The 22392-nt window shown below is 44.8% G+C and overlaps 1 protein-coding gene across 1 annotated transcript in view; it reads right to left on the bottom strand.

Moving 5' to 3' along the window:
- Positions 1 to 22392, bottom strand: part of DGAT1 (diacylglycerol O-acyltransferase 1) — a 121256-nt gene that overhangs the window by 72057 nt on the left and 26807 nt on the right. The window contains exons 6-7 of the mRNA XM_075589210.1: positions 15105 to 15143; positions 11042 to 11083 (exon numbers count right to left, since the gene is read on the bottom strand). Coding sequence (XP_075445325.1) covers positions 11042 to 11083; positions 15105 to 15143 — 81 coding nt within the window. The remainder of the gene's footprint in view (positions 1 to 11041; positions 11084 to 15104; positions 15144 to 22392) is intronic.

Raw genomic sequence — 22392 nt, forward strand, 5'->3', positions numbered from 1 at the left:
ATAATGTTATATTACACTGCTATATATACACACACACCCGGAACGTTAATGTATATAGTGTTATATTACACTGCTATATACACACACTCACCCGGAACGTTAATGTATATATTGTTATATTACACTGCTATATATACACACACACTCACCCGGAACATTAATGTATATAATGTTATATTACACTGCTATATATATATACACACTCACCCGGAGCGTTAATGTATATAATGTTATATTACACTGCTATATATACACACACACTCACCCGGAACGTTAATGTATATAATGTTATATTACACTGCTATATATACACACTCACCCGGAACGTTAATGTATATAATGTTATATTACACTGCTATATATATATATACACACACACTCACCCGGAACGTTAATGTATATAATGTTATATTACACTGCTATATATATACACACACACTCACCCGGAACGTTAATGTATATAGTGTTATATTACACTGCTATATATACACACTCACCCGGTACGTTAATGTATATAGTGTTATATTACACTGCTATATATACACACACACACCCGGAACGTTAATGTATATAATGTTATATTACACTGCTATATATATACACTCACCCGGAACGTTAATGTATATAATGTTATATTACACTGCTATATATACACACACACCCGGAACGTTAATGTATATAGTGTTATATTACACTGCTATATACACACACTCACCCGGAACGTTAATGTATATATTGTTATATTACACTGCTATATATACACACACACTCACCCGGAACGTTAATGTATATAATGTTATATTACACTGCTATATACACACACACTCACCCGGAACGTTAATGTATATAATGTTATATTACACTGCTATATATACACACTCACCCGGAACGTTAATGTATATAATGTTATATTACACTGCTATATATACACACACACTCACCCGGAACGTTAATGTATATAATGTTATATTACACTGCTATATACACACACTCACCCGGAGCGTTAATGTATATAATGTTATATTACACTGCTATATATATATACACACTCACCCGGAACGTTAATGTATATAATGTTATATTACACTGCTATATATACACACACACTCACCCGGAACGTTAATGTATATAATGTTATATTACACTGCTATATACACACACACTCACCCGGAACGTTAATGTATATAATGTTATATTACACTGCTATATATACACACTCACCCGGAACGTTAATGTATATAATGTTATATTACACTGCTATATACACACACACTCACCCGGAACGTTAATGTATATAATGTTATATTACACTGCTATATACACACACACACACCCGGAACGTTAATGTATATAATGTTATATTACACTGCTATATATACACACACTCACCCGGAGCGTTAATGTATATAATGTTATATTACACTGCTATATATACACACACACTCACCCGGAACGTTAATGTATATAATGTTATATTACACTGCTATATATACACACACACTCACCCGGAGCGTTAATGTATATAATGTTATATTACACTGCTATATATACATACACACACCCGGAGCGTTAATGTATATAATGTTATATTACACTGCTATATATACACACACTCACCCGGAGCGTTAATGTATATAATGTTATATTACACTGCTATATATACACACACTCACCCGGAACGTTAATGTATATAATGTTATATTACACTGCTATATATACACACTCACCCGGAACGTTAATGTATATAATGTTATATTACACTGCTATATACACACACTCACCCGGAACGTTAATGTATATAGTGTTATATTACACTGCTATATATACACACTCACCCGGAACGTTAATGTATATAGTGTTATATTACACTGCTATATACACACACACTCACCCGGAACGTTAATGTATATAATGTTATATTACACTGCTATATATACACACTCACCCGGAACGTTAATGTATATAATGTTATATTACACTGCTATATATACACACACTCACCCGGAACGTTAATGTATATAATGTTATATTACACTGCTATATATACACACACTCACCCGGAGCGTTAATGTATATAATGTTATATTACACTGCTATATACACACACTCACCCGGAACGTTAATGTATATAATGTTATATTACACTGCTATATACACACACTCACCCGGAACGTTAATGTATATAATGTTATATTACACTGCTATATATACACACTCACCCGGAACGTTAATGTATATAATGTTATATTACACTGCTATATATACACACACACCCGGAACGTTAATGTATATAATGTTATATTACACTGCTATATATATACACACACTCACCCGGAGCGTTAATGTATATAATGTTATATTACACTGCTATATATACACACACTCACCCGGAGCGTTAATGTATATAATGTTATATTACACTGCTATATACACACTCACCCGGAGCGTTAATGTATATAATGTTATATTACACTGCTATATACACACTCACCCGGAACGTTAATGTATATAATGTTATATTACACTGCTATATACACACACTCACCCGGAACGTTAATGTATATAATGTTATATTACAGTGCTATATATACACACACTCACCCGGAGCGTTAATGTATATAATGTTATATAACACTGCTATATATACACACTCACCCGGAACGTTAATGTATATAATGTTATATTACACTGCTATATACACACACTCACCCGGAACGTTAATGTATATAATGTTATATTACAGTGCTATATATACACACACTCACCCGGAGCGTTAATGTATATAATGTTATATTACACTGCTATATATACACACTCACCCGGAACGTTAATGTATATAATGTTATATTACACTGCTATATATACACACTCACCCGGAGCGTTAATGTATATAATGTTATATTACACTGCTATATATACACACACACTCACCCGGAGCGTTAATGTATATAATGTTATATTACACTGCTATATATACACACTCACCCGGAACGTTAATGTATATAATGTTATATTACACTGCTATATACACACACTCACCCGGAACGTTAATGTATATAATGTTATATTACACTGCTATATATACACACACACTCACCCGGAGCGTTAATGTATATAATGTTATATTACACTGCTATATATACACACACTCACCCGGAACGTTAATGTATATAATGTTATATTACACTGCTATATATACACACACTCACCCGGAGCGTTAATGTATATAATGTTATATTACACTGCTATATATACACACTCACCCGGAACGTTAATGTATATAGTGTTATATTACACTGCTATATATACACACACTCACCCGGAGCGTTAATGTATATAATGTTATATTACACTGCTATATATATACACACTCACCCGGAACGTTAATGTATATAATGTTATATTACACTGCTATATATACACACACACACCCGGAGCGTTAATGTATATAATGTTATATTACACTGCTATATATACACACACTCACCCGGAACGTTAATGTATATAATGTTATATTACACTGCTATATATATATACACACTCACCCGGAACGTTAATGTATATAATGTTATATTACACTGCTATATATATACACTCACCCGGAACGTTAATGTATATAGTGTTATATTACACTGCTATATATATACACTCACCCGGAGCGTTAATGTATATAGTGTTATATTACACTGCTATATATACACACTCACCCGGAACGTTAATGTATATAATGTTATATTACACTGCTATATATATACACACTCACCCGGAACGTTAATGTATATAATGTTATATTACACTGCTATATATACACACTCACCCGGAGCGTTAATGTATATAATGTTATATTACACTGCTATATATACACACTCACCCGGAGCGTTAATGTATATAATGTTATATTACACTGCTATATATACACACACTCACCCAGAACGTTAATGTATATAATGTTATATTACACTGCTATATATACACACACTCACCCGGAACGTTAATGTATATAATGTTATATTACACTGCTATATACACACACTCACCCGGAACGTTAATGTATATAATGTTATATTACACTGCTATATATATACACACACTCACCCGGAACGTTAATGTATATAATGTTATATTACACTGCTATATATACACACTCACCCGGAACGTTAATGTATATAATGTTATATTACACTGCTATATATACACACTCACCCGGAACGTTAATGTATATAATGTTATATTACACTGCTATATATATACACACTCACCCGGAACGTTAATGTATATAATGTTATATTACACTGCTATATATACACACTCACCCGGAGCGTTAATGTATATAGTGTTATATTACACTGCTATATATACACTCACCCGGAACGTTAATGTATATAATGTTATATTACACTGCTATATACACACTCACCCGGAGCGTTAATGTATATAATGTTATATTACACTGCTATATATATACACACTCACCCGGAACGTTAATGTATATAATGTTATATTACACTGCTATATATACACACTCACCCGGTACGTTAATGTATATAGTGTTATATTACACTGCTATATATACACACACACACCCGGAACGTTAATGTATATAATGTTATATTACACTGCTATATATATACACTCACCCGGAACGTTAATGTATATAATGTTATATTACACTGCTATATATACACACACACCCGGAACGTTAATGTATATAGTGTTATATTACACTGCTATATATATACACACACACTCACCCGGAACGTTAATGTATATAGTGTTATATTACACTGCTATATATACACACTCACCCGGTACGTTAATGTATATAGTGTTATATTACACTGCTATATATACACACACACACCCGGAACGTTAATGTATATAATGTTATATTACACTGCTATATATATACACTCACCCGGAACGTTAATGTATATAATGTTATATTACACTGCTATATATACACACACACCCGGAACGTTAATGTATATAGTGTTATATTACACTGCTATATACACACACTCACCCGGAACGTTAATGTATATATTGTTATATTACACTGCTATATATACACACACACTCACCCGGAACGTTAATGTATATAATGTTATATTACACTGCTATATACACACACACTCACCCGGAACGTTAATGTATATAATGTTATATTACACTGCTATATATACACACTCACCCGGAACGTTAATGTATATAATGTTATATTACACTGCTATATATACACACACACTCACCCGGAACGTTAATGTATATAATGTTATATTACACTGCTATATACACACACTCACCCGGAGCGTTAATGTATATAATGTTATATTACACTGCTATATATATATACACACTCACCCGGAACGTTAATGTATATAATGTTATATTACACTGCTATATATACACACACACTCACCCGGAACGTTAATGTATATAGTGTTATATTACACTGCTATATATACACACACACACCCGGAACGTTAATGTATATAATGTTATATTACACTGCTATATATATACACTCACCCGGAACGTTAATGTATATAATGTTATATTACACTGCTATATATACACACACACCCGGAACGTTAATGTATATAGTGTTATATTACACTGCTATATATATACACACACACTCACCCGGAACGTTAATGTATATAGTGTTATATTACACTGCTATATATACACACTCACCCGGTACGTTAATGTATATAGTGTTATATTACACTGCTATATATACACACACACACCCGGAACGTTAATGTATATAATGTTATATTACACTGCTATATATATACACTCACCCGGAACGTTAATGTATATAATGTTATATTACACTGCTATATATACACACACACCCGGAACGTTAATGTATATAGTGTTATATTACACTGCTATATACACACACTCACCCGGAACGTTAATGTATATATTGTTATATTACACTGCTATATATACACACACACTCACCCGGAACGTTAATGTATATAATGTTATATTACACTGCTATATACACACACACTCACCCGGAACGTTAATGTATATAATGTTATATTACACTGCTATATATACACACTCACCCGGAACGTTAATGTATATAATGTTATATTACACTGCTATATATACACACACACTCACCCGGAACGTTAATGTATATAATGTTATATTACACTGCTATATACACACACTCACCCGGAGCGTTAATGTATATAATGTTATATTACACTGCTATATATATATACACACTCACCCGGAACGTTAATGTATATAATGTTATATTACACTGCTATATATACACACACACTCACCCGGAACGTTAATGTATATAATGTTATATTACACTGCTATATACACACACACTCACCCGGAACGTTAATGTATATAATGTTATATTACACTGCTATATATACACACTCACCCGGAACGTTAATGTATATAATGTTATATTACACTGCTATATACACACACACTCACCCGGAACGTTAATGTATATAATGTTATATTACACTGCTATATACACACACACACACCCGGAACGTTAATGTATATAATGTTATATTACACTGCTATATATACACACACTCACCCGGAGCGTTAATGTATATAATGTTATATTACACTGCTATATATACACACACACTCACCCGGAACGTTAATGTATATAATGTTATATTACACTGCTATATATACACACACACTCACCCGGAGCGTTAATGTATATAATGTTATATTACACTGCTATATATACATACACACACCCGGAGCGTTAATGTATATAATGTTATATTACACTGCTATATATACACACACTCACCCGGAGCGTTAATGTATATAATGTTATATTACACTGCTATATATACACACACTCACCCGGAACGTTAATGTATATAATGTTATATTACACTGCTATATATACACACTCACCCGGAACGTTAATGTATATAATGTTATATTACACTGCTATATACACACACTCACCCGGAACGTTAATGTATATAGTGTTATATTACACTGCTATATATACACACTCACCCGGAACGTTAATGTATATAGTGTTATATTACACTGCTATATACACACACACTCACCCGGAACGTTAATGTATATAATGTTATATTACACTGCTATATATACACACTCACCCGGAACGTTAATGTATATAATGTTATATTACACTGCTATATATACACACACTCACCCGGAACGTTAATGTATATAATGTTATATTACACTGCTATATATACACACACTCACCCGGAGCGTTAATGTATATAATGTTATATTACACTGCTATATACACACACTCACCCGGAACGTTAATGTATATAATGTTATATTACACTGCTATATACACACACTCACCCGGAACGTTAATGTATATAATGTTATATTACACTGCTATATATACACACTCACCCGGAACGTTAATGTATATAATGTTATATTACACTGCTATATATACACACACACCCGGAACGTTAATGTATATAATGTTATATTACACTGCTATATATATACACACACTCACCCGGAGCGTTAATGTATATAATGTTATATTACACTGCTATATATACACACACTCACCCGGAGCGTTAATGTATATAATGTTATATTACACTGCTATATACACACTCACCCGGAGCGTTAATGTATATAATGTTATATTACACTGCTATATACACACTCACCCGGAACGTTAATGTATATAATGTTATATTACACTGCTATATACACACACTCACCCGGAACGTTAATGTATATAATGTTATATTACAGTGCTATATATACACACACTCACCCGGAGCGTTAATGTATATAATGTTATATAACACTGCTATATATACACACTCACCCGGAACGTTAATGTATATAATGTTATATTACACTGCTATATACACACACTCACCCGGAACGTTAATGTATATAATGTTATATTACAGTGCTATATATACACACACTCACCCGGAGCGTTAATGTATATAATGTTATATTACACTGCTATATATACACACTCACCCGGAACGTTAATGTATATAATGTTATATTACACTGCTATATATACACACTCACCCGGAGCGTTAATGTATATAATGTTATATTACACTGCTATATATACACACACACTCACCCGGAGCGTTAATGTATATAATGTTATATTACACTGCTATATATACACACTCACCCGGAACGTTAATGTATATAATGTTATATTACACTGCTATATACACACACTCACCCGGAACGTTAATGTATATAATGTTATATTACACTGCTATATATACACACACACTCACCCGGAGCGTTAATGTATATAATGTTATATTACACTGCTATATATACACACACTCACCCGGAACGTTAATGTATATAATGTTATATTACACTGCTATATATACACACACTCACCCGGAGCGTTAATGTATATAATGTTATATTACACTGCTATATATACACACTCACCCGGAACGTTAATGTATATAGTGTTATATTACACTGCTATATATACACACACTCACCCGGAGCGTTAATGTATATAATGTTATATTACACTGCTATATATATACACACTCACCCGGAACGTTAATGTATATAATGTTATATTACACTGCTATATATACACACACACACCCGGAGCGTTAATGTATATAATGTTATATTACACTGCTATATATACACACACTCACCCGGAACGTTAATGTATATAATGTTATATTACACTGCTATATATATATACACACTCACCCGGAACGTTAATGTATATAATGTTATATTACACTGCTATATATATACACTCACCCGGAACGTTAATGTATATAGTGTTATATTACACTGCTATATATATACACTCACCCGGAGCGTTAATGTATATAGTGTTATATTACACTGCTATATATACACACTCACCCGGAACGTTAATGTATATAATGTTATATTACACTGCTATATATATACACACTCACCCGGAACGTTAATGTATATAATGTTATATTACACTGCTATATATACACACTCACCCGGAGCGTTAATGTATATAATGTTATATTACACTGCTATATATACACACTCACCCGGAGCGTTAATGTATATAATGTTATATTACACTGCTATATATACACACACTCACCCAGAACGTTAATGTATATAATGTTATATTACACTGCTATATATACACACACTCACCCGGAACGTTAATGTATATAATGTTATATTACACTGCTATATATACACACTCACCCGGAGCGTTAATGTATATAATGTTATATTACACTGCTATATATACACACTCACCCGGAGCGTTAATGTATATAATGTTATATTACACTGCTATATATACACACACTCACCCAGAACGTTAATGTATATAATGTTATATTACACTGCTATATATACACACACTCACCCGGAACGTTAATGTATATAATGTTATATTACACTGCTATATACACACACTCACCCGGAACGTTAATGTATATAATGTTATATTACACTGCTATATATATACACACACTCACCCGGAACGTTAATGTATATAATGTTATATTACACTGCTATATATACACACTCACCCGGAACGTTAATGTATATAATGTTATATTACACTGCTATATATACACACTCACCCGGAACGTTAATGTATATAATGTTATATTACACTGCTATATATACACACTCACCCGGAGCGTTAATGTATATAGTGTTATATTACACTGCTATATATACACTCACCCGGAACGTTAATGTATATAATGTTATATTACACTGCTATATACACACTCACCCGGAGCGTTAATGTATATAATGTTATATTACACTGCTATATATATACACTCACCCGGAACGTTAATGTATATAATGTTATATTACACTGCTATATATATACACTCACCCGGAACGTTAATGTATATAATGTTATATTACACTGCTATATACACACTCACCCGGAACGTTAATGTATATAATGTTATATTACACTGCTATATATACACACACTCACCCGGAACGTTAATGTATATAATGTTATATTACACTGCTATATATACACACTCACCCGGAACGTTAATGTATATAATGTTATATTACACTGCTATATATACACACTCACCCGGAACGTTAATGTATATAATGTTATATTACACTGCTATATATACACACACTCACCCGGAACGTTAATGTATATAATGTTATATTACACTGCTATATATACACACTCACCCGGAACGTTAATGTATATAATGTTATATTACACTGCTATATATACACACTCACCCGGAGCGTTAATTTATATAATGTTATATTACACTGCTATATACACACTCACCCGGAACGTTAATGTATATAATGTTATATTACACTGCTATATATACACACACTCACCCGGAACGTTAATGTATATAATGTTATATTACACTGCTATATATACACACTCACCCGGAACGTTAATGTATATAATGTTATATTACACTGCTATATATACACACTCACCCGGAACGTTAATGTATATAATGTTATATTACACTGCTATATATACACACACTCACCCAGAACGTTAATGTATATAATGTTATATTACACTGCTATATATACACACTCACCCGGAACGTTAATGTATATAATGTTATATTACACTGCTATATATACACACTCACCCGGAGCGTTAATGTATATAATGTTATATTACACTGCTATATATATAGACACACTCACCCGGAACGTTAATGTATATAATGTTATATTACACTGCTATATATACACACTCACCCGGAACGTTAATGTATATAATGTTATATTACACTGCTATATATGCACACACACACCCGGAACGTTAATGTATATAATGTTATATTACACTGCTATATATACACACACTCACCCGGAGCGTTAATGTATATAATGTTATATTACACTGCTATATATACACACACTCACCCGGAACGTTAATGTATATAATGTTATATTACACTGCTATATATACACACTCACCCGGAACGTTAATGTATATAATGTTATATTACACTGCTATATATATATACACACTCACCCGGAACGGCTTCATCGAGTTCTGTATCGTGGGCACCATCCACTGAAACAGAAAGTAAACATTAGTAGGGGAGACGCAGGCCGTGGCACATTGTAAACGTGGCAGCCCTCCCCTCCCCCCACACGGCAGCATGGCACGTTTGCAAAAATAAACATGTTATGGCAGAGAGGTGTGCGGGGAGTAACAAGTACTAGCGAGAGGTGCGGGGAGTAACAAGTACTAGCGAGAGAGGTGCGGGGAGTAACAAGTACTAGCGAGAGGTGTGCGGGGAGTAACAAGTACTAGCGAGAGGTGCCGGGAGTAACAAGTACTAGCGAGAGGTGCGGGGAGTAACAAGTACTAGCGAGAGAGGTGCGGGGAGTAACAAGTACTAGCGAGAGGTGCGGGGAGTAACAAGTACTAGCGAGAGGTGCGGGGAGTAACAAGTACTAGCGAGAGGTGCGGGGAGTAACAAGTACTAGCGAGGTGTGCGGGGAGTAACTAGTACTAGCGAGAGGTGCGGGGAGTAACAAGTACTAGCGAGAGGTGCCGGGAGTAACAAGTACTAGCGAGAGGTGCGGGGAGTAACAAGTACTAGCGAGAGGTGCGGGGAGTAACAAGTACTAGCGAGAGGTGCGGGGAGTAACAAGTACTAGCGAAAGGTGCGGGGAGTAACAAGTACTAGCGAGAGGTGCGGGGAGTAACAAGTACAAGCGAGAGGTGCGGGGAGTAACAAGTACAAGCGAGAGGTGCGGGGAGTAACAAGTACTAGCGAGGTGTGCGGGGAGTAACTAGTACTAGCGAGAGGTGCGGGGAGTAACAAGTACTAGCGAGAGGTGCGGGGAGTAACAAGTACTAGCGAGAGAGGTGCGGGGAGTAACAAGTACTAGCGAGAGAGGTGCGGGGAGTAACAAGTACTAGCGAGAGAGGTGCGGGGAGTAACAAGTACTAGCGAGAGAGGTGCGGGGAGTAACAAGTACTAGCGAGAGAGGTGCGGGGAGTAACAAGTACTAGCGAGAGAGGTGCGGGGAGTAACAAGTACTAGCGAGAGGTGCGGGGAGTAACAAGTACTAGCGAGAGGTGCGGGGAGTAACAAGTACTAGCGAGAGGTGTGCGGGGAGTAGCAAGTACTAGCGAGAGGTGCGGGGAGTAACAAGTACTAGCGAGAGAGGTGCGGGGAGTAACAAGTACTAGCGAGAGAGGTGCGGGGAGTAACAAGTACTAGCGAGAGGTGTACGGGGAGTAGCAAGTACTAGCGAGAGGTGCGGGGAGTAACAAGAACTAGCGAGAGAGGTGCGGGGAGTAACAAGTACTAGCGAGAGAGGTGCGGGGAGAAACAAGTACTAGCGAGAGGTGCGGGGAGTAACAAGTACTAGCGAGAGGTGTACGGGGAGTAACAAGTACTAGCGAGAGAGGTGCGGGGAGTAGCAAGTACTAGCGAGAGGTGCGGGAGTAACAAGTACTAGCGAGAGGTGCGGGGAGTCACAAGTGTGGGGAGTAACTAGTACTAGCGAGAGGTGTGCGGGGAGTAACAAGTACTAGCGAGAGAGGTGCGGGGAGTAACAAGTACTAGCGAGAGAGGTGCGGGGAGTAACAAGTACTAGCGAGAGAGGTGCGGGGAGTAACAAGTACTAGCGAGAGGTGCGGGGAGTCACAAGTGTGGGGAGTAACTAGTACTAGCGAGAGGTGTGCGGGGAGTAACAAGTACTAGCGAGAGAGGTGCGGGGAGTAACAAGTACTAGCGAGAGGTGTACGGGGAGTAACAAGTACTAGCGAGAGGTGCGGGGAGTAACAAGTACTAGCGAGAGGTGTGCGGGGAGTAACAAGTACTAGCGAGAGAGGTGCGGGGAGTAACAAGTACTAGCGAGAGGTGTACGGGGAGTAACAAGTACTAGCGAGAGGTGCGGGGAGTAACAAGTACTAGCGAGAGAGGTGCGGGGAGTAACAAATACTAGCGAGAGAGGTGCGGGGAGTAACAAGTACTAGCGAGAGAGGTGCGGGGAGTAACAAGTACTAGCGAGAGGTGCGGGAGTAACAAGTACTAGCAAGAGGTGCGGGGAGTCACAAGTACTAGCGAGAGAGGTGCGGGGAGTCACAAGTACTAGCGAGAGAGGTGCGGGGAGTAACAAGTACTAGCGAGAGGTGCGGGGAGTAACGAGTAATAGCGAGAGGTGTGGGGAGTAACGAGTACTAGAGAGAGGTGTGCGGGGAGTAACGAGTACTAGCGAGAGGTGTGCGGGGAGTAACAAATACTAGCGAGAGGTGTGCGGGGAGTAACAAGTACTAGCGAGAGGTGTGCGGGGAGTCACAAGTACTAGCGAGAGGTGTGCAGGGAGTAACAAGTACAAGCGAGAGGTGTGCGGGGAGTCACAAGTACTAGCGAGAGGTGTGCGGGGAGTCACAAGTACTAGCGAGAGGTGTGCGGGGAGTAACAAGTACTAGCGAGAGGTGTGCGGGGAGTAACAAGTACTAGCGAGAGGTGTGCGGGGAGTAACAAGTACTAGCGAGAGGTGCGCGGAGTAACAAGTACTAGTGAGAGATATGCGGTGTAACAAGTAATAGTGAGGTGTGGGGGAGGGGGGAGAAAGAAGAAACAAGTAATAGTGAGATGTGGGGGAGGGGGGAGAAAGAAGAAACAAGTAATAGTGAGGTGTGGGGGGGGGAGAAAGAAGAAACAAGTAATAGTGAGGTGTGGGGGGGGCGAAAGAAGAAACAAGTAATAGTGAGATGTGGGAGGGGGGAGAAAGAAGAAACAAGTAATAGTGAGGTGGGGGGGAGGGGGGAGGGGGGAGAAATAAGAAACAAGTAATAGTGAGGTGTGGGGGGGGGCGGAGAAACAAGTAATAGTGAGGTGTGTGGGGGGGGGAGAAAGAAGAAACAAGTAATAGTGAGGTGTGGGGGGGGAGAAAGAAGAAACAAGTAATAGTGAGGTGTGTGGGGGGGAGGGGAGAAGGAACAAGTAATAGAGAAAGAAGAAACAAGTAATAGTGAGGTGTGGGGGAGGGGGGAGAAAGAAGAAACAAGTAATAGTGAGGTGTGGGGGGGAGAAAGAAGAAACAATAGTGAGGTGTGGGGGGGGAGAAGAAACAAGAAATAGTGAGGTGTGTGGGGAAGGGAGAAAGAAGAAACAAGTAATAGTGAGGTGTGGGGGGGAGAAGAAGCAAGTAATAGTGAGGTGTGTGGGGGAGAAGAAACAAGTAATAGTGAGGTGTGTGGGGGGGAGGGGAGAAGGAACAAGTAATAGTGAGGTTTGGGGGGGAGAAAGAAGAAACAAGTAATAGTGAGGTGTGTGTGGGGGGGGAGAAGGAACAAGTAATAGTGAGGTTTGGGGGGGAGAAAGAAGAAACAAGTAATAGTGAGGTGTGTGTGGGGGGGGAGAAGGAACAAGTAATAGTGAGGTGTGGGGGGGGGGAGAAAGAAGAAACAAGCAATAGTGAGGTGTGGGGGGGCGAAAGAAGAAACAAGTAATAGTGAGGTGTGGGGGGGAGAAGAAACAAGTAATAGTGAGGTGTGTGGGGGAGAAGAAACAAGTAATAGTGAGGTGTGTCGGGGGAGGGGAGAAGGAACAAGTAATAGTGAGGTGTGGGGGGGAGAAGAAACAAGTAATAGTGAGGTGTGGGGGGGGAGGGGAGAAGGAACAAGTAATAGTGAGGTGTGGGGGGGAGAAGAAACAAGTAATAGTGAGGTGTGTGGGGGAGAAGAAACAAGTAATAGTGAGGTGTGGGGGGGGAGGGGAGAAGGAACAAGTAATAGTGAGGTGTGGGGGGGAGAAGAAACAAGTAATAGTGAGGTGTGGGGGGGGAGGGGAGAAGGAACAAGTAATAGTGAGGTGTGGGGGGGAGAAGAAACAAGTAATAGTGAGGTGTGTGGGGGGGAGGGGAGAAGGAACAAGTAATAGTGAGGTGTGGGGGGGAGAAGAAACAAGTAATAGTGAGGTCTGTAGTGGGGGGGGTCTCCTCCTGGAGTGGGAGGGGGGTCTCCTCCTGGAGTGGGGGGGCTCTGCCTTTGGGGTCTCCTCCTGCTATTTGCCGCCCACAGAAGACACACGTGCGAGGCCACATACGGGAGATGGGATCTCACTCACCTGCTGAATCAGACCAACCAGGAGCTGCATGAAGAAGAGCTGCAAAGGAGAGTGTTAGTGTGTCAGGGGGAGGCTGGCACTGCCCGCGCTGTACCTGTGCTGTGTATACATGGTGTAGTAGTGTGTGTGAGGGGGAGGCTGGCACTGCCGCTGCCCGCGCTGTACCTGTGCTGTGTATACATGGTGTAGTAGTGTGTGTGAGGGGGAGGCTGGCACTGCCGCTGCCCGCGCTGTACCTGTGCTGTGTATACATGGTGTAGTAGTGTGTGTGAGGGGGAGGCTGGCACTGCCCGCGCTGTACCTGTGCTGTGTATACATGGTGTAGTAGTGTGTGTGAGGGGGAGGCTGGCACTGCCCGCGCTGTACCTGTGCTGTGTATACATGGTGTAGTAGTGTGTGTGAGGGGGAGGCTGGCACTGCCGCTGCCCGCGCTGTACCTGTGCTGTGTATACATGGTGTAGTAGTGTGTGTGAGGGGGGGCTGGCACTGCCCGCGCTGTACCTGTGCTGTGTATACATGGTGTAGTAGTGTGTGTGAGGGGGAGGCTGGCACTGCCGCTGCCCGCGCTGTACCTGTGTGTGAGGGGGAGGCTGGAACTGCCCGCGCTGTACCTGTGTGTGAGGGGGAGGCTGGCACTGACCGCTCTGTACCTGTGCTGTGTATACATGGTGTAGTAGTGTGTGTGAGAGGGGGAGGCTGGCACTGCCGCTGCCCGCGCTGTACCTGTGCTGTGTATACATGGTGTAGTAGTGTGTGTGAGGGGAGGCTGCCACTGCCCGCGCTGTACCTGTGCTGTGTATACATGGTGTAGTAGTGTGTGTGAGAGGGGGAGGCTGGCACTGCCCGCGCTGTACCTGTGCTGTGTATACATGGTGTAGTAGTGTGTGTGAGGGGGAGGCTGGCACTGCCGCTGCCCGCGCTGTACCTGTGCTGTGTATACATGGTGTAGTAGTGTGTGTGTGAGGGGGAGGCTGGCACTGCCCGCGCTGTACCTGTGCTGTGTATACATGGTGTAGTAGTGTGTGTGAGGGGGAGGCTGGCACTGCCCGCGCTGTACCTGTGCTGTTTATACATGGTGTAGTAGTGTGTGTGAGGGGGAGGCTGGCACTGCCGCTGCCCGCGCTGTACCTGTGCTGTTTATACATGGTGTAGTAGTGTGTGTGAGGGGGAGGCTGGCACTGCCCGCGCTGTACCTGTGCTGTTTATACATGGTGTAGTAGTGTGTGTGAGGGGGAGGCTGGCACTGCCCGCTCTGTACCTGTGCTGTATATACATGGTGTAGTAGTGTGTGTGAGGGGGAGGCTGGCACTGCCCGCGCTGTACCTGTGCTGTGTATACATGGTGTAGTAGTGTGTGTCAGGGGGAGGCTGGCACTGCCGCTGCCCGCGCTGTACCTGTGCTGTTTATACATGGTGTAGTAGTGTGTGAGGGGGAGGCTGGCACTGCCACTGCCCGCGCTGTACCTGTGCTGTGTATACATGGTGTAGTAGTGTGTGTGAGGGGGAGGCTGGCACTGCCCGCGCTGTACCTGTGTGTGAGGGGGAGGCTGGCACTGCCCGCGCTGTACCTGTGTGTGAGGGGGAGGCTGGCACTGACCGCGCTGTACCTGTGCTGTGTATACATGGTGTAGTAGTGTGTGTGAGAGGGGGAGGCTGGCACTGCCGCTGCCCGCGCTGTACCTGTGCTGTGTATACATGGTGTAGTAGTGTGTGTGAGGGGGAGGTTGGCACTGCCCGCGCTGTACCTGTGCTGTGTATACATGGTGTAGTAGTGTGTGTGAGAGGGGGAGGCTGGCACTGCCCGCGCTGTACCTGTGCTGTGTATACATGGTGTAGTAGTGTGTGTGAGGGGGAGGCTGGCACTGCCGCTGCCCGCGCTGTACCTGTGCTGTGTATACATGGTGTAGTAGTGTGTGTGTGAGGGGGAGGCTGGCACTGCCCGCGCTGTACCTGTGCTGTGTATACATGGTGTAGTAGTGTGTGTGAGGGGGAGGCTGGCACTGCCCGCTCTGTACCTGTGCTGTGTATACATGGTGTAGTAGTGTGTGTGAGGGGGAGGCTGGCACTGCCCGCGCTGTACCTGTGCTGTGTATACATGGTGTAGTAGTGTGTGTGAGGGGGACGCTGGCACTGCCGCTGCCCGCGCTGTACCTGTGCTGTTTATACATGGTGTAGTAGTGTGTGTGAGGGGGAGGCTGGCACTGCCGCTGCCCGCGCTGTACCTGTGCTGTATATACATGGTGTAGTAGTGTGTGTGAGGGGGAGGCTGGCACTGCCCGCGCTGTACCTGTGCTGTGTATACATGGTGTAGTAGTGTGTGTCAGGGGGAGGCTGGCACTGCCGCTGCCCGCGCTGTACCTGTGCTGTTTATACATGGTGTAGTAGTGTGTGAGGGGGAGGCTGGCACTGCGGCTGCCCGCGCTGTACCTGTGCTGTGAATACATGGTGTAGTAGTGTGTGTCAGGGGGAGGCTGGCACTGCCGCTGCCCGTGCTGTACCTGTGCTGTGTATACATGGTGTAGTAGTGTGTGTGAGGGGGAGGCTGGCACTGCCCACGCTGTACCTGTGCTGTGTATACATGGTGTAGTAGTGTGTGTGAGGGGGAGGCTGGCACTGCCGCTGCCCGCGCTGTACCTGTGCTGTGTATACATGGTGTAGTAGTGTGTGTGAGGGGGAGGCTGGCACTGCCGCTGCCTGCGCTGTACCTGTGCTGTGTATACATGGTGTAGTAGTGTGTGTGAGGGGAAGGCTGGCACTGCCCGCGCTGTACCTGTGCTGTGTATACATGGTGTAGTAGTGTGTGTGAGGGGGAGGCTGGCACTGCCGCTGCCCGCGCTGTACCTGTGCTGTGTATACATGGTGTAGTAGTGTGTGTGAGGGGAGGCTGCCACTGCCCACGCTGTACCTGTGCTGTGTATACATGGTGTAGTAGTGTGTGTGAGGGGGAGGCTGGCACTGCCCGCGCTGTACCTGTGCTGTGTATACATGGTGTAGTAGTGTGTGTCAGGGGGAGGCTGGCACTGCCGCTGCCCGCGCTGTACCTGTGCTGTTTATACATGGTGTAGTAGTGTGTGTGAGGGGGAGGCTGGCACTGCCGCTGCCCGCGCTGTACCTGTGCTGTGTATACATGGTGTAGTAGTGTGTGTGAGGGGGAGGCTGGCACTGCCGCTGTCCTCGCTGTACCTGTGCTGTGTATACATGTCATGGTGTAGTAGTGTGTGAGGGGGAGGCTGGCACTGCCCGCGCTGTACCTGTGCTGTGTATACATGGTGTAGTAGTGTGTGTGAGGGGGAGGCTGGCACTGCCCGCGCTGTATCTGTGCTGTGTATACATGGTGTAGTAGTAGTGTGTGTGAGGGGGAGGCTGGCACTGCCGCTGTCCTCGCTGTACCTGTGCTGTGTATACATGGTGTAGTAGTGTGTGTGAGGGGGAGGCTGGCACTGCCGCTGCCTGCGCTGTACCTGTGCTGTGTATACATGGTGTATAGTAGTGTGTGAGGGGGAGGCTGGCACTGCCGCTGCCCGCGCTGTACCTGTGCTGTGTATACATGGTGTAGTAGTGTGTGTGAGGGGGAGGCTGGCACTGCCGCTGCCCGCGCTGTACCTGTGCTGTGTATACATGGTGTAGTAGTGTGTGTGAGGGGGAGGCTGCCGCTGCCCGCGCTGTACCTGTGCTGTGTATACATGGTGTAGTAGTGTGTGTGAGGGGGAGGCTGGCACTGCCGCTGCCCGCGCTGTACCTGTGCTGTGTATACATGGTGTAGTAGTGTGTGTGAGGGGGAGGCTGACACTGCCGCTGCCCGCGCTGTACCTGTGCTGTGTATACATGGTGTATAGTAGTGTGTGTGAGGGGGAGGCTGGCACTGCCGCTGCCCGCGCTGTACCTGTGCTGTGTATACATGGTGTAGTAGTGTGTGTGAGGGGGAGGCTGGCACTGCCGCTGCCCGCGCTGTACCTGTGCTGTGTATACATGGTGTAGTAGTGTGTGAGGGGAGGCTGGCACTGCCGCTGTCCGCGCTGTACCTGTGCTGTGTATACATGGTGAAGTAGTGTGTGTGAGGGGGAGGCTGGCACTGCCGCTGCCCGCGCTGTACCTGTGCTGTGTATACATGGTGTAGTAGTGTGTGTGAGGGGGAGGCTGGCACTGCCCGCGCTGTACCTGTGCTGTGTATACATGGTGTAGTAGTGTGTGTGAGGGGGAGGCTGGCACTGCCCGCGCTGTACCTGTGTTGTGTATACATGGTGTAGTAGTGTGTGTGAGGGGGAGGCTGGCACTGCCCACGCTGTACCTGTGCTGTGTATACATGGTGTAGTAGTGTGTGTCAGGGGGAGGCTGGCACTGCCGCTGCCCGCGCTGTACCTGTGCTGTTTATACATGGTGTAGTAGTGTGTGTGAGGGGGAGGCTGGCACTGCCCACGCTGTACCTGTGCTGTGTATACATGGTGTAGTAGTGTGTGAGGGGAGGCTGCCACTGCCTCTGCCCGCGCTGTACCTGTGCTGTGTATACATGGTGTAGTAGTGTGTGTGTGAGGGGGAGGTTGGCACTGCCGCTGCCTGCGCTGTACCTGTGCTGTGTATACATGGTGTATAGTAGTGTGTGTGAGGGGGAGGCTGGCACTGCCGCTGCCCGCGCTGTACCTGTGCTTTGTATACATGGTGTAGTAGTGTGTGTGAGGGGGAGGCTGGCACTGCCGCTGCCCGCGCTGTACCTGTGCTGTGTATACATGGTGTAGTAGTGTGTGAGGGGAGGCTGGCACTGCCGCTGTCCGCGCTGTACCTGTGCTGTGTATACATGGTGTAGTAGTGTGTGTGACGGGGAGGCTGGCACTGCCCACGCTGTACCTGTGCTGTGTATACATGGTGTAGTAGTGTGTGTCAGGGGGAGGCTGGCACTGCCGCTGCCCGCACTGTACCTGTGCTGTTTATACATGGTGTAGTAGTGTGTGTGAGGGGGAGGCTGGCACTGCCCACGCTGTACCTGTGCTGTGTATACATGGTGTAGTAGTGTGTGAGGGGAGGCTGGCACTGCCTCTGCCCGCGCTGTACCTGTGCTGTGTATACATGGTGTAGTAGTGTGTGTGAGGGGGAGGCTGGCACTGCCGCTGTCCTCGCTGTATCTGTGCTGTGTATACATGGTGTAGTAGTGTGTGTGAGGGGGAGGCTGGCACTGCCGCTGCCCGCGCTGTATCTGTGCTGTGTATACATGGTGTAGTAGTGTGTGTGTGAGGGGGAGGCTGGCACTGCCGCTGTCCTCGCTGTATCTGTGCTGTGTATACATGGTGTAGTAGTGTGTGTGAGGGGGAGGCTGGCACTGCCGCTACCTGCGCTGTACCTGTGCTGTGTATAAATGGTGTAGTAGTGTGTGTGAGGGGGAGGCTGGCACTGCCCGCGCTGTACCTGTGCTGTGTATACATGGTGTAGTAGTGTGTGTGAGGGGGAGGCTGGCACTGCCGCTGCCCGCGCTGTACCTGTGCTGTGTATACATGGTGTAGTAGTGTGTGTGAGGGGGAGGCTGACACTGCCGCTGCCCGCGCTGTACCTGTGCTGTGTATACATGGTGTAGTAGTGTGTGAGGGGAGGCTGGCACTGCCTCTGCCCGCGCTTTACCTGTGCTGTGTATACATGGTGTAGTAGTGTGTGTGAGGGGGAGGCTGGCACTGCCCGCGCTGTACCTGTGCTGTGTATACATGGTGTAGTAGTGTGTGTGAGGGGGAGGCTGGCACTGCCCGCGCTGTACCTGTGCTGTGTATACATGGTGTAGTAGTGTGTGTGAGGGGGAGGCTGGCACTGCCTCTGCCCGCGCTTTACCTGTGCTGTGTATACATGGTGTAGTAGTGTGTGTGAGGGGGAGGCTGGCACTGCCCGCGCTGTACCTGTGCTGTGTATACATGGTGTAGTAGTGTGTGTGAGGGGGAGGCTGGCACTGCCCACGCTGTACTTGTGCTGTGTATACATGGTGTAGTAGTGTGTGTGAGGGGGGCTGGCACTGCCGCTGCCTGCGCTGTACCTGTGCTGTGTATACATGGTGTAGTAGTGTGTGTGAGGGGGAGGCTGGCACTGCCGCTGCCCGCGCTGTACCTGTGCTGTGTATACATGGTGTAGTAGTGTGTGAAGGGGAGGTTGGCACTGCTGCTGCCCGCGCTGTACCTGTGCTGTGTATACATGGTGTAGTAGTGTGTGTGAGGGGGAGGCTGGTACTGCCCACGCTGTACCTGTGCTGTGTATACATGGTGTAGTAGTGTGTGTGAGAGGGAGGCTGGCACTGCCCGCGCTGTGTATACATGTGTAGTAGTGTGTGAAGGGGAGGTTGGCACTGCCGCTGCCTGCGCTGTACCTGTGCTGTGAATACATGGTGTAGTAGTGTGTGAGGGGGAGGCTGCCGCTGCCCGCGCTGAACCTGTGCTGTGTATACATGGTGTAGTAGTGTGTGTGAGGGGGAGGCTGGCACTGCCCGCGCTGTACCTGTGCTGTGTATACATGGTGTAGTAGTGTGTGAGGGGGAGGTTGGCACTGCCGCTGCCTGCGCTGTACCTGTGCTGTGTATACATGGTGTAGTAGTGTGTGTGAGGGGGAGGTTGGCACTGCCCGCGCTGTACCTGTGCTGTGTATACATGGTGTAGTAGTGTGTGTGAGGGGGAGGCTGCCGCTGCCCGCGCTGTACCTGTGCTGTGTATACATGGTGTAGTAGTGTGTGTGAGGGGGAGGCTGGCACTTCCGCTGCCCGCGCTGTACCTGTGGTGTATATACATGGTGTAGTAGTGTGTGTGAGGGGGAGGCTGGCACTGCCGCTGCCCGCGCTGTACCTGTGCTGTGTATACATGGTGTAGTAGTGTGTGTGAGGGGAGGTTGGCACTGCCCGCGCTGTACCTGTGCAGTGTATACATGGTGTAGTAGTGTGTGTGAGGGGAGACTGGCACTGCCGCTGCCCGCGCTGTGTATACATGGTGTAGTAGTGTGTGTGAGGGGGAGGCTGGCACTGCCGCTGCCCGCGCTGTACCTGTGCTGTGTATACATGGTGTAGTAGGGTGTGTGAGGGGGAGGCTGGCACTGCCGCTGCCCGCGCTGTACCTGTGCTGTGTATACATGGTGTAGTAGTGTGTGTGAGGGGGAGACTGGCACTGCCGCTGCCCGCGCTGTGTATACATGGTGTAGTAGTGTGTGTGAGGGGGAGGCTGGCACTGCCGCTGCCTGTGCTGTACCTGTGCTGTGTATACATGGTGTAGTAGTGTGTGTGAGGGGAGGCTGGCACTGCCGCTGCCCGCGCTGTACCTGTGCTGTGTATACATGGT

This window comes from Ascaphus truei, chromosome 2 (assembly GCF_040206685.1).
Source record: "Ascaphus truei isolate aAscTru1 chromosome 2, aAscTru1.hap1, whole genome shotgun sequence".
NCBI classification, from domain to species: domain Eukaryota; kingdom Metazoa; phylum Chordata; class Amphibia; order Anura; family Ascaphidae; genus Ascaphus; species Ascaphus truei.